Here is a 14,624-nt window from a genome sequence, read left to right as displayed (position 1 = left end):
CTGTGTAAACCAGCATCTCATTAGTCCTCTTGAACAAGCTGTGTAAACCAGCATCTCATTAGTCCTCTTGAACAAGTTGTGTAAACCAGAGTCTCATTAGTCCTTCTGTACAAGTTGTGTAAACCAGAGTCTCATTAGTCCATCTGTACAAGTTGTGTAAACCAGAGTCTCACTTGAATTTGTTCTTTCTTTGCTTTATTTTGTTTTTTTCATGAAAGAATTTTAAACAGAGCTTTTGAATCAACTTATTACTTGTTCTTCCATTAATTTTCTTCTCTTCATCAAATTATGTGATTTGGGACACCTGTTACAGAGTTGATAATTTGGTTTCTCTAACAGGAATGTTCCCATAACTATTCAATGGTTAATCTAAATTTGGTCATTACGTCAACAACCGTGGTCTATATACCACGACACACCAGATCTACTTTAAACAAGCAGAAAAACCAGTAAATTCACTTACCCACATTTCTGACACCTCTTGATGCTCCAGGAGGTGTATTTTATGGTTAAAGTGGTGAGTGGAGGTACTCTGACAGTCTGTGACATTACTGCCATTGTGCACCAGATGGTTGGTTCCATTCTAATCTTGAATCCAGAATTTCCAACCTCCTGCCTCTGTTACTTCAGCTGAGGTGCCTCATATTTTGATGATTTTTTCAGCTGTTCCTTTTTTTTTCTTCTGGTTCTTTCTCTCCATAGGTGTAACAGGTAACCCCAACTTCATCCATTACTGCTTTGATTACACAAATATGTAATGTTCTCTCTCCAGTGTCTTTTGCTGAATCTTGAGTTCCTTTTGCTTTGTGAGCCTCCTCCTTCTTTTGACTATCTTCTCTTTCCATCTGTTCTGATATTTGTATTTATGATGATACCATTCTGTCCAACTTCATACCAAACACCAGCTGCCTCGTACTCCTGAATCTTGAAAACCTTGTTCTGTGGTGTATGGTCATGATTCTTCTTATAACCTTGAGTTTTGGGGCCTTGAATCTTCCAGCTTGGGGATCTCCTTCTTTTTCTTTTGCTCATCTTCATCTTGCTTCTTCCCTTCCTGTCCATGCTTCACCTTCTTTATTGTTCTCCATCATGAACTTGATTTCTTCTTTTGAAATGTCCCAGTTACCTTGATGCTTTTGTTTTTGAGGTTTGTTTTTATTTCAGGAAATTCAGTATGGCACTCTTCTTTTGTGATGAGGTTTTGGGGGATTTCCTTATAAATTGGAAACTTTAACTGAGGCAGCTTATCAGCAGTCATATTTGCTCACTTTACTTGGTTTAGGATTATGAAGGTGACTTATTTTTTGAGCCAACTTTTGGCTCCTGTTTGATGGGAGCTCAGCTCTCCCACTCTGTGTACCTTTGGTTGACTGTTGGTTCACAATGTTTCTTTCTCACGGGCTTTCCACACTCACCTTCTTCTTTCCACCCCCTCATATCCCTTTTGTATTTGGCACCTGGAGGAAACTATATCTTTTTTCCTAGATATGAATGCCTTGGAACATATCCACAATTCCAATCTGGGGTCTTACTCCCATTCTTTTGTCATCCTCAAGAAGATGGGAGATTAATGATTATAGTTCTATCATTCTTAAACAATTTCTTGGTTACAAATGGTGATTTTTGCAGTCTGAGGTTTTTGTTCACTTTCAACTGTGGATATTTTGGAATCTTTTTTGTATGATTGACTGTGATTTCCTCCATTTTGTCTGCAACAGTCTGAACTTTGGATTGGCTACAGCCCTGCATGTTTTCAGTCGGGTTTTAAGGGAATTTACAATAAAGATGCATTCATTGGGCTTGCTTTTTTACTATTATATGGAAGACTGACTCCTTCTTGCTACATACAATAAGCATTCTTAGCTGTAACCTCTCTTATTCAACTTCTCCATCATTTTCTGAAGTACAAGCAAAATGTTTAGTGAAGTATTAACCCAGACTGGTTTGTTGGTTTCTGATATGTGTGAGATTCCTGTATATTAAACAACTGTTCTCCATATCAATAGTTCATGTTTACTAAAGGCTTATTCATTATTTAACCAAAAACTTTCTTTCCTCAGCAATTCCAGGAGCAATGTCTAGAGAAAATTGCCCAACTTTCAGATGTAGCAGTACAAACACAAAAGGACCAAGTTGATACAGCAGTCCAAACAGAGCTTGATTTCCTACAAAGTCAGTGGCAAACTGTTTTTGATACGGTAAAGACATGGGCTGAAAGACTAGAAAGAACATTACATTCATGGGAAAGTTTAAGTATCAAAACAGAAGATTTGATAAGTTGGGTGGTGGAGACTGAAGAACATGTGAAAAAACCACTTAAAACTAACACAGTAATTATAGAAAAATTGGAAGGCCTAAAAGAAGACCTAAAGGTGAGATGAAGAATATTTCTACATTTATTGATTATTTAAAGAGATCATCACTTTTCAATTACAGATCATTAATTGGATAAAGTTTTTTTGTTTATTAATTCTGATGTATTAGAAAAAATATTTTTAACCACCAAACCTCTGTTTCATGCATGTGTAGTACACTTGGTGTTGATTCTACTGTATGTATACTAGACTATCACAGAATAAACACTTGGTGTTGGTTCTACTGGATGTATACCAGGTTGACACAGACCAAACACTTGATGTTGATTCTGCTGGATGTATACAAGGTTGACACAGAACCAACACTTGGTGTTGATTCTGCTGAATGTATAATAGGTTGACAAAGAACAAACTCTTAGTGTTGATGCTACTGGATGTGTACTTGGTTGACACAAAACAAACACTTGGTGTTGATTTTGCTGGATGTATACAAGGTTGACACAGAACAAACACTTGTTGTTGATGCTACTGGATGTATACTAGATTGACAAAGAACAAACTCTTAGTGTTGATGCTACTGGATGTATTCTAGGCTGACATAGAACAAACACTTGTTGTTGATGCTACTGGATGTATACTAGGTTGACAAAGAACAAACACTTGATGTTGATGCTACTGGATGTATACTAGGCTGACACAGAACAAACACTTGGTGTTGATTCTGCTGGATGTATACTAGGTTGACACAGAACAAACACTTGGTGTTGATTCTGTTGGATGTATACTGGGTTATCAGAGAACAAACACTTGGTGTTGATTCTGTTGGATGTATACTGGGTTGTCAGAGAACAAACAATTGGTGTTGATTCTGCTGGATGTATACTAGGTTGACATATAACTGTTTTTATTTTAAATATGAATTGTCAATGGAGGTTTTTTTTTTCATTTTTCACAGCACCTTTCTATAGAAGTGTTTGAAAAACAGCAAAGTTTGAGTGAAATTTTCAAAGAAGTAGAAGAACTGTCGCAGAACATCTCTCAGAAAGCCACAACTGCTTTGCGTGCTCATTTATCTGACATAAGACACCGAATTAATAACCTTAGTGACTATGTTCATCAGTTACAGGCACAAGTAGCTTCTGTGATTGCAGAACGGAAAGATCTTTTAAGAAAAATTAAAACCTTTCAAGAGTGGATTGATGAAACTCAACTGATTTTAAAAGATCAACAAGATGTTTTCTTTAGTCATGTGGATCAGATGTTGAAACAAACAAGGGTATGTCAAGCTAATCATAGAGAATGTTATATAGTAAATTAATATCATTGTTTATCAACTAGCATTAGTGATGAATTTAAGGATATAGCTGTCAAAGATGTAAACAAGATATCATTATTGTTCATTAGTTAATAAAGTGGCATTGTTTTTTATTAATAATTATTAGTGAGGAACTTAAGGATTACCTTTATGCAGTTGTCAAAGATATAATCAAATGACATTACTGTTCATCAACTAATAGTTAATATTGTTGCTCAACAACTAATAAGTTAACACTGTTGTTTATCAACTAATAAGTTAACATTGTTGTTTATCAACTAGTGTTAGTAATAATAATGAAGGAGTACTTTTGTGTATTTAAGAATAAAGTGGCATTACTGTTCATCAACTAATAGTTAATATTGTTGCTCAACAACTAATAAGTTAACATTGTTGTTTATCAACTAGTGTTAGTAATAATAATGAAGGAGTACTTTTGTATATTTAAGAATAAAGTGACATTACTGTTCATCAACTAATAAGTTAACATTGTTGTTTATGAACTAGTATTAGTCATAACATTATAGATTTTCATCTGTGGTTATCATTGAGATGACTACCAGTGGTTATGACTTTAAGGAGTACATGCCATTATTCAAAACCCAATTTTTAGCATTGTAAGCCTGTAGACTTACTGTAGAGCCACTTGGGGGCTAAGTAATCTTAATCTGAGAGTTTGTGATGGTATAATATGCAGCTTATAATGACTCAGTTCTAAGTAGCACTAACAGACTTACTGTAGAGCCACTTGGGGGCTAAGTAATCTTAATCTGAGAGTTTGTGATGGTATAATATGCAGCTTATAATGACTCAGTTCTAAGTAGCACTAACATCAGAGTTAATATATAAGTAGATCTGTTTTGAAGATATAATTTACGCATACATGACAAGTTTATTTTAGGTAGTAAGAAATAGAGGAGAAATTATATGATTTGTGTTTTCACAAGAAACTTGTAAGTTAATCTATAAAGTTTACTGAGTGTTTACTGATACATATATTTTATGCAACTTTCTGTATCAGATTATGAAAGAGGAGAGTAGCAGAAAACAGGAACTTTTCAATGATATCTATGCTACAGTGAGACAGCTTTCTGAAACATGTATGCCTGAAGAGGTTGAGCAAGTCCAGAGTGCATACAGTTCACTATCTGAGAATTACCAATGGTTGGAAGACCTCTTGGATGTTCGAGTTGATTTTCTTCAAAAGTTAGAAAATTTTCACCTCTGGCAGCGAGACCTGAGAGAGCACCTTAGTCTTTTAGAGCAGAAGCTCAACTCTCATCAACTTGTTGAAGAAGAGATGTCTTCAATTGCATCAGAGCTTGAAATTATCAAAACGCAGCTTGAAACTAAAGAATGTGAATCATCAGAGCTGGATAATCTTATAACCAAAGCTCAACTGAAATTGTTTAAAGACTCATCTAATATGTCATCTACTCTATCTCTTTATAATCTTCTAACAGAGCTAAAGGACCGTCACAGTAAAGTTACAGAAATGTTGAGGAAGAGACAACAGAAAACTACTTTCTTGCACCAGCAACATCAAGACTTCAATGAAACATTGGAGAAATTGGTAGCATGGATTAAGGACACAGATTCTAAAATTCAGAATCTCAGACCAAGAAGCGACACCCAGTCAGGAATTGTAGCCTTACAAAATGACATTAAGGTGTGAACTTTACTTTTTATTACTAAGACTAATATATTATAAGGATTTAGTACAATAGAGAACCTAATATAGTGAAATAATTTTATTAGAATACTAAATCTAATATACTGAAAAGGATTTAGTAAGTTAATAAACCTAATATATTGAAAGATGTCTCAAAAAATTTCATTTTATAGATGTATGTGTATAGAACAATCTTTATATGAATTTGAAGCTAATTTTAACATAATGTTACGTATCTGCTTGTTTGTTTGTTTCTGGTAGAAATTCTTTCTGAGGATCTTCAGCAGTACAAGTCCTTTCTTTATTAAACCAGTTTATTCTTCCTTGATACAAACTTTTAGTATACAGTAGTACCACAATCAGTATGTCTCATCACTTTAGATTTAACAACTTTTATAATACATGCTATAAATCACAGCAATTCACAATTTGATAACTTCGCTCTCGACGAGTGCAAAATACACACTTTACGGCTCACTAGCTTGAAACTAACACAATCATAAATTACAAGGAACTCAAAGTAACTACTGCTCTCTCTTCATTTATATATCCCCTGCTGGCTTTCTCTGCCAGGCTTAAATGCTAATGAAGAGGACACCTCGAACACACTCGGACTTCCCCGATCATTCTAGAAACTCACAACATTAGTTTCTATCACTGGTATTTTTATCATTATGTAACTAACTATATGTTGTATCACAACATTAGTTTCTATCATTGGTTTTTTATCATTATGTAACTATATGTTGTATCACAACATTAGTTTCTATCACTGGTATTTTTATATTATGTAACTATACGTTGTATCACAACAATAGTTTCTATCACTGGTATTTTTTATCATTATGCAACTATATGTCGTATGACAGCATTAGTTTCTATAACTGGTTTTTATCATTATGTAACTATATTGTTACGTCTCTGTTTGTTAGTTAATTTTCCATATAATTTCTTTCCGAAGAAACTTTAGCGATACAAGTCCTTTCTTAAATAAAACTGGTTTATTCTTTCTAAATACAACTTTGCAATACACTTAATTTCCACAGTCACGCTATAACAAAAGCTATAATTCACAACGAACGACTCACGTGCTCGACTCAATCGTCAATCTCTGTCTTCAGTTCAATTACATTGTTGCCGTCAGTTCTTACTGGTCTTATATATAGAAGAATACCGCATATCTAGTAACCTCCCAAGACTTCAGGAAGGGACAGGATCCTTCTAGAAGTTCATGACGTGTTACTAGCATCACGTAACTTCTGCTGCCGTAACAATATGTTGTATCACAACATTAGTTTGTGTCACTGGTATTTTTATCATTATGTAACTATATGTTGCATCACAACATTAGTTTCTATCACTGGTATTTTTATCATTATGTAACTAACTATATGTTTTATCACAATATTAGTTTCTATCACTGGTATTTTTATCATTATGTAATTAACTATATGTTGTATCACAATATTAGTTTCTATCACTGGTATTTTTATCATTATGTAACTATATGTTGTATCATAACATTAGTTTCTATCACTGGTATTTCTTTTTTATCATTATGTAACTATGTTGTATCACAACATTAGTTTCTATCATTGGTATTTCCTTTTTATCATTATGTAACTATATGTTGTATCACAACATTAGTTTCTATCACTGGTATTTCTTTTTTTATCATTATGTAACTACATGTTGCAAGGATTTAATGAACAGTGGTAGAAATTAATATTAACTCACAAGTTTTAAGTTTTGGTTTTGAATGTTTTATTCACTTACATCTTACATGAAGGTTTCTATTTCCTTAGGAGCTTACAGAGGACCTAACATCTCACAAAGCTGACTACACCAAAGTTCTCGAGAAAGGTCGTGCATTAATTGAAGTTAACCCTTCAGAATTATCAGACATTCAGACAAAATTGACTTCTTTAGATACTTTTTGGGAACAACTGTCTTCAGAGCTTGCTCGAAAGGAGAAACTTTTTAACCAAGTCTTAGCTCTCTGGAAAGAATGTGATGATCTCTACAAACAAATGTTAAATGTGATACAAGAGGCCATGCAGAAAGCTGCTCCTCCAGAGCACCCTCCTTGTGACTCAATCCAGTCACTCAGTATGTTAGAGAAAGCCAAGGTAAGTAACTTCTCTTCTATAAGATATGTACTAGCATCTGAAGACAAGCTCCTCCAGAGCGCTATCCTTGTGACTCAATCCAGTCACCAAGTCCTTTAGAGAAAGCCAAGATGGATAACTTTTCTTCTATAGGTTATGTACTAGCATCTGAAGACAAGCTCCTCCAGAGCACCCTTCTTATCATTCAGTCTAATCACTGAATATATTAGAGAAAGCCAAGGTGGATAACTTTTCTTCTATAGGTTATGTACAAGCATCTGAAGACAAGCTCCTCCAGAGCACCCTTCTTATCATTCAGTCTAATCAATGAATATATTACAGAAAACAAAAGTAAGTAACTTTTCCTGTGCACTTCAAGCTTGAGTGGTAATTTTCAATGTAATTAAGGTGATATTTAGTTTTATAATAATTAAGTTTTCTAATTGTATTGTTATTTATATCTCAATACAATAATGAGATATTTCAGAAAGAATACCTTACCCCTCTCTCTCATAGCTTTTCCTGATTTTGTGCTGCCTTCAATTTTTTGCCTTGAGGCTCCCACCTAAAGTTCACGTGCTACTGATGCACTGTAGCATGCAACAACTGTCCAACATTAGAAGTGAGACACACCCTCTTAATGTATGCTGACTCTTTACACTGATTGTGAAGTCATAACTTCTTCATTTGGTACTCATGTGCAATGATGTATTTTTTTTTCGGGTGAATTTTTCAGATATAGGCTTTTTTTGTAGTGAAAGTATTTGTTGTTAGATTTTCGTTTTCAACATTTTCTGCACCTGCAGATTTTGAGGCCTTTTATTTGCACATTATAATTTCATAAGTGTCAGTAACTTTGTCTGGTGTAAGAAAAAAATACTTTGCTGATGCTATTTGGGCTTGTTTTTATGTGTTAGGAGAAGTGATGGGTTTTTTGCAGTGGGTGGTGGAGTCTTTTATGTGACCTGGACCTTCTTGACATATCTCTGTCTATGTTTTTCATTCATGACAGATTTTGCCAGGTTTTTTCCAGCACCTACCTTTGGCTGATCTAATACTCATGTTGTCTTGAATCTACCTAAGCCTTTTTCATAATTTTGGGACTGGGCTTTTCAGGTATGTTTCTTTTCTTCACTTTCTGATTTGTTCCCTGGTTCTTCCCCTTATGTTTTTTACTTTCTATCCTGCCGAGCATGGCCAGGTGGTTAAGGTGCTTGAGTTGCAATCTGAGGGTCGCAGGTTTGAATCCTTGTTTCACCAGACATGCTCGCCCTTTTAATGTGATGGTCAATCCCACTATTCATTGGTAAAAGAGTAGCCCAAAAATTGGCAGTGGGTGGTGATGACTAGCTGCCTTCCCTCTAGTCTTACACTGCTAAATTAGGGACGGCTAGCACAGATAGCCCTCGTGTAGCTTTGTCCGAAATTCAAAAACAAACAAACAAACAAATTTTCTATTGATATAAGTCCATATTCGATTATTTTTACCACTACTTTGGTGTATGCATGCGTCATCCTCCTTCCTTTTTTACCTCAGGTTATTAGACATAACTTCATGCTATATTACCTTTCTTTGAATTGTAAACTTGGGGGTCAGATCATCTGTTTTTTGTTCTATCTTTTTTAGGCTTAAGTTTTCGTACCTTCATCTTGCACTTTATACTCTTTTCCATTATTTTTCATTTCCGGGGTAATAACCATTGCCAAGAGGGGATTTTGGCAAATACCCATTCACTTATCTTCTTTACAGTGGCATGTTTATCTTTCTCGGTCTTATCACTATATTTAACTGATCTGTTGCTAGAGTTTGTTGAGGTGTGTTGCCCTTGTTACTTAAATGCTTTTGCCTTCCTTTTATCTCATATGCCCACATCTGGCTCCTTTCATCTAACAGTATGATTTAACTGGAGTGCTTATTTCACTGGAGTCACATGTGGGGTTGCATGGCAATATCTTTATCCTCACTGATTTACCATCTCTCTCCTGCTCTTTCTTTGCCTTTTTGTTGTCCCCTTTACTCCTGATTTCTCTCCCTGTCACCACTTCCCATCTATCCTCCCACAACTTGTAGACTTCAGTACTCAGTCTTGACTATCCTTTAGGTTCAGGGTCAGTAGGTCCATTTAGTTCAGTTTACACACATTTTCCCACCATTTTCATCTGATTCTTGGGTACTGGGAATTGTGTCAGAGAGCCTCACCCTTCATTTCTTTCCTCTCATCCTCTATTGCATCTTGTTCCCGTTACTAACTTTCCTCCAAGGGATCTTGTTTCTTGCCAACATTGATCCATGGCAGTGTTGGACCTAATGGCTAAAAGATGCTATCATATGGGTTTCTTATCCTTTTTCAAGATTTTATTCCTGTCTTTTTGTGGTTCCCAAGGAATATGTGGATAGGCATTTTGGCTTTGAATTTTCATGTCTTGATCAGTTTTTTGATCTTCCTTGATTTACTCTAGAGACTTTTCTCAACCTATGGTGGTCTTTTGCCCCAGGTCTTGGAATGACAAAGGTGGATGTCTTGGATGCATATTTTCTCTTTGGCTCTATCCCAACATGCCTTCTGCAGCTATCTTCTTATCCTGGTGCATCTGGGTTAGTTAGTTAGTTTACCTGAAGAAGTTGTATCTCACATCCATTCCGTATCTCATTCATTTGGGTGTTTTTTGCTTTGCATCTCTACAGGGCCCAACTTTCTCATCTTCATTTGAGGGACATTGAGTGATTAGTATCTCATGCCCCATCCCCTTCTTCTCCCACTGTACAGGAGATTCTCTCTTTTTTGAGGAGTTGGCTTCTATGGAATCCCATATCTCCTTGGGTCATGCTCATTTGCGATGTCTACAGTGGACTCTGCCTAATCACTGAATTCTTTTTTGTACTCCTCCACTGGGTCGACATACCAGGGAGGTAGTTCCAGTTCCGTCCTCTCATCTTAGTCTCCATCAGTTTCTAGATCCATCCTAGATGAGATGAGAGCATGTTTCAACTCTCTAGTGATTTTGGGTAAGTAGTCGTGCAATGAATCACCCCTTTATATTTATATCTGATTAGAGCTTGTGGTGGTACATTGAACTTTGATCATTTTCTCATGATGGTTCATGGATGTGTAGTTATGATTCATATAGCCAACTGTTTGGTTGTCTCCTATATCAATTGCTAGGGTGGCACCCAGTCTCGCTCACTCAATTTACACCTTCTCGACTTCTTTTTATGGACTCATTCTTTACATATACATATCATTGCTTGTCATAATCCAGGTGCCCTGCACCTTGTTGTGGATTGTTTCTTGAGGCTCAACAGGATACTACCTATGGTGTGGTCACTCGATCCTATGGTGTTCATATAGCTGTCCACTCACTTGTGCACTCCTCTTCTAGTTGCTTTTGCCACTCATCCTGACACCATGCTTCCTTTTTTCTGGTTCCCTGTTTCTCATCCCTCAGTTCTAGCTGTGAGTGCATTCAGTCTGGACTAGTCCCACTTTTTTCTCTGTGCCTTCATTCCTATTTGTCCTCTCCCTCATGTGTTTTCCCTCATTGCAGACATTCCATGTTGAGTACTCTGGATAAGTCTGTACTGACTGACTCAGCCATGGTTTATTCTGTTGAACCTCCTCTACCTCTGTCATGCTCCCTAATACTTCAACCTCACTTCTCCCTCTCACATTTGGCAGTGTTGTCACTTTGTCTTCATGTGTGGGTTTTGTCTGGTCTCTTTCAAGATGTTCCATACTCTCTTCATGTGTAGCATTCCTTCCTTCTCCCTCTTTGTCTATCAACGAAAATGGCACATACTCAGTTGTCAGTCTCTGCATCAATCTTTCCCCCCTTTCTGACCTTCTGTCCCCCATCTTTTTCAGTTATTTACATAGCTGTCCAGCCAGGCTTATCACTTTTGACCATTGCTGCCTACAGGGTGGCACTATTAACTACATTCTGATTTTCTCGTTCTTGTCAAGTCTTCTATTCACCTGCTCTTTCTGTTGTCTTTTGTTCTCTTTGTCTTCTTCATCCTCCAATCCTGCTTTTTCCTGATTGGGAACTGAATGTTTTTCTCCATGCCCATATCCTTCCCCAATTTCTACCTTTGACCTCTTGTTTGTTGTACCATCTTTCACTTAAAACCTATTTCTTACTACTTTTTGCCTGTGGTTATAAGAGGTTGACATATATGCCATTGATGATTCTCGTGTTTTCTTCCACCATTTTTATGTTTTTCTTTCCCCTGATTATGCACTTCTCCCTAAAACATCTCCAGCCCCTGAGGGGCGACAACACATTCATCCCTATTTCCTTTCTGTCCATTTCTCACCTTTATTCTTGTTCTGATCCTCTTCTCTGTCTCGTCTGTTAGGTTTACTGTTATTTAGCCTGCACTGCCCCTTTTTGAGGTTCCCACTTGCATCTCTTTATCCTTTGGAACTCCTCTTTTACCCAAGTTCTTTCTCCTAGTACTCTTATGGGTTGGCTATTGAAACTCATCCGTCTACTTCTTTGGTTGTGGATTCTTGTCAACTTTTTCAGGTATCCTCTCACCAAATCCATCACCTTTCTCTCTCTATGGCTGCCCACTTCTGCTATCTGTTGGAGGAGGTCATGCAGGCTGGTGTGTGGACTACCCTGCATACTTTTGTCACACATTATCTTCATAATCTGGTTGTTTCTTTTTTGTCGGGATATCAACTTGTCGCCAGTCTCCATACACCTTACCAGCTCTAACTGGGTCAAATCTTTTTCTTTTGTACCTTTCAAGGGGACATATTCTGTGTCTCAGGATCCTGCTGAGTGGCATGCAGTGCCTGCCATACTTCGATTTAAATCTGCACCATGTGGCTATTTGGGGCTGAAATGCGTACTGATAGGATGGGGTGTTCCACAACATTGCTAGAGGTTTCCTTGTGTCATATTATTTGCCAAATCCAGACCATACCTGTAAAGCAATATTGGGATAGCTGCCCACCTCTTTAGTCCTAGTTGAATAAATCTGGACTGGTCTGCTTTTAAAAATTGGGTTTTTTGCCACTCATCAGTTCCTAGCTGCTCAGGTGGTGGACCATGGAGACTTCCTCCTGATTGTCACGTTTCTGGGAGTCCTTATCCCTCATCAGTTCCTAGTTGCTCAGGTGGTGGACCATGGAGACTTCCTCCTGATTGCGACAAATTCTACCCAGTAGAGAGTAGGGCAGTGGTGTTCTGTTGATGTAGATGGTGTGAACCCTCCTCCTACTGTGGAACTGATAAAAAATTTCCCATGATGCATGATTTTGGAGTGGAGATGAACCACCAAATACAGTTCACCCCTCTCCCCATTCTACCACTGCCTTAATGTCAGTTCCTTGGTGGTCTGGTGCTGGATCAGCACAGAAGTCAACATAAGTCCTCACTCATGTGGTTGTTAGGGACCTCCTTTTACTGCGGAATGGACCAACACTTCTTGACATTGCCTGGTTTGGGACTGGAGATAACCTGCCATGTCATGTCTTAGCCACTCCACACCTTAAAACATGTCCATTTTCCATGCTACAGTGCAACAGTAGTACTGAGTTTAGGTGGGAGCCTCAAGGCTAATGGCATGTAAAAAATTGTACATATAGAGGCAGCACAAAATTGGGAAATTAATATGTGAGAGGAGATATCTATCGGAAATAGGAAACTTTCTAGTATGATTTTCAAAAATTTAATATTATTATTATTTATTTCTTGTTCTTTACTTAAAAAATAAAGACCTGTATAAAGTTTTCTAGTATGGGTTTCAATTCCAAAAATTATAAAAGTTTTATTTTTTATATTATATTCTTAAAACAATTATGAACTGTATTAATCTTTGTAATATTCTATTTATTTCTGAACTTGTGGTTTTATATTTTGAATTATGCAGACTGCTAATGAGTTAATGAAGTCACATCGCTCGGTAACTGACAACTACTCTCACAAGATGAAGGAGATGAAGGACAAGCTGACTTCAGTAGAAGGGTTCAATGTTGAATTCTTGCAGACAGAACTAGAAGAGGCTCAGCAGCAGTGGCGTACAGCCTGGGAGAGAATAATGCAAAGGCTTCAGACCTGCGAGTCTCAGCTAGTTTTGTGGCAACAAATAGATAGTGTTAAGGAACAGCTCATGACATGGTTGACAGAGACTTGTTCTGCTTTCAACTCTTTTCTAGAAAACTTCAGTGGCCACGAAAAAGCTCAGAGCCTTCTAAATAAGTACAAGGTATTAACAAGAACAAACTGATACTACAATTTTGTTCCTAAAATAATTTTTAAAAAGCTCATCACGTCTAGAGGTTTCTTCTGTCAGAATTCATATTTTAAGTTTTTATAGTGTAAATTCAGTAAACTTCTATTGTAATTAGATTTCAGAATATATTATTGTAGTATAAAATCTGTGAACAGAGTATTGTAATTTTCATGTTATCTGAGCAGCCTAAGTCAGGCTACTTAGCAGCTTGAAATAGTTGGACTGTTTTAATGGTTTGAGGAGGTTTTTGGACTATTTTGTGAGCTTGAAATCTTTACATTTTAACTTAACAACTTGAGAATCTTATCACTGTTTGAGCTCTTTAGACTTTGTTATTGAATTTTGCAGAATGAAGTTGGTTTTTATGAGACCACTCATGCTGGTCTCTGTGCTAAAATCTCTGCTCTAGAGAAACTTACTGATAACCAAGAGATTGCTACCCTAACATCCCTTAAATCAGTCTTACAAGCTCAGTTTGACGAGGCTCGAGATGTTGCTAATAAACTTGAATCTGTCTTGAGAAATATTGAAAATGAACAAGGAACTGTTGAAGAAGAAATGCAAGCATTTAGTGACTATCTTAAAAAACAGCGCGAGTCCGTGTCACGGTGTGATAACAGCAGTGGAAGTGATGAACTAGTTCTTCAGCGTCTTGAACAGTGCAAGGTATGGAACTCTTTTAATAGAAGAAAACTTTATCTCTGTGTAGAATAAAGTTTCATTGATTCTTATTTATTAATAGCTTTGCCTCAATATAGTTTCATTATTTACTCTTGAAATCTGGTGGTTACTGTAATAACTAGATACCTATTATAAACCTTATAAAGAAATGAGAAGCAGTTAAATATTGTTCTATCATATTATTTGATTACAAGTGTAAATATTTCAGTTGTATTATGTTTTCACTTGATTAGGTTGTTATTTGATCATTAAAACAGAATCAGTTGTATTATGTTTTCACTTGATTAAG

The 14,624-nt window shown here is 36.5% G+C and overlaps 1 protein-coding gene across 1 annotated transcript in view; it reads left to right on the top strand.

The window, feature by feature from the left end:
• The window catches only part of LOC106470726 (nesprin-1-like), an 88,675-nt gene that overhangs the window by 71,956 nt on the left and 2,095 nt on the right, over window positions 1–14,624 (top strand). Inside the window, exons 24-29 of the mRNA XM_022399362.1 lie at window positions 2,061–2,372; window positions 3,271–3,591; window positions 4,652–5,299; window positions 7,108–7,431; window positions 13,292–13,627; window positions 14,003–14,320. Of these exons, the coding sequence (XP_022255070.1) occupies window positions 2,061–2,372; window positions 3,271–3,591; window positions 4,652–5,299; window positions 7,108–7,431; window positions 13,292–13,627; window positions 14,003–14,320 (2,259 nt within the window). The remainder of the gene's footprint in view (window positions 1–2,060; window positions 2,373–3,270; window positions 3,592–4,651; window positions 5,300–7,107; window positions 7,432–13,291; window positions 13,628–14,002; window positions 14,321–14,624) is intronic.

The sequence above is a fragment of the Limulus polyphemus genome, unplaced genomic scaffold, assembly GCF_000517525.1.
Source record: "Limulus polyphemus unplaced genomic scaffold, Limulus_polyphemus-2.1.2 Scaffold4185, whole genome shotgun sequence".
NCBI lineage: Eukaryota > Metazoa > Arthropoda > Merostomata > Xiphosura > Limulidae > Limulus > Limulus polyphemus.
Note: the sequence above shows the minus strand (reverse complement) of the source record. Positions and strands in the feature narration are given on the sequence as shown.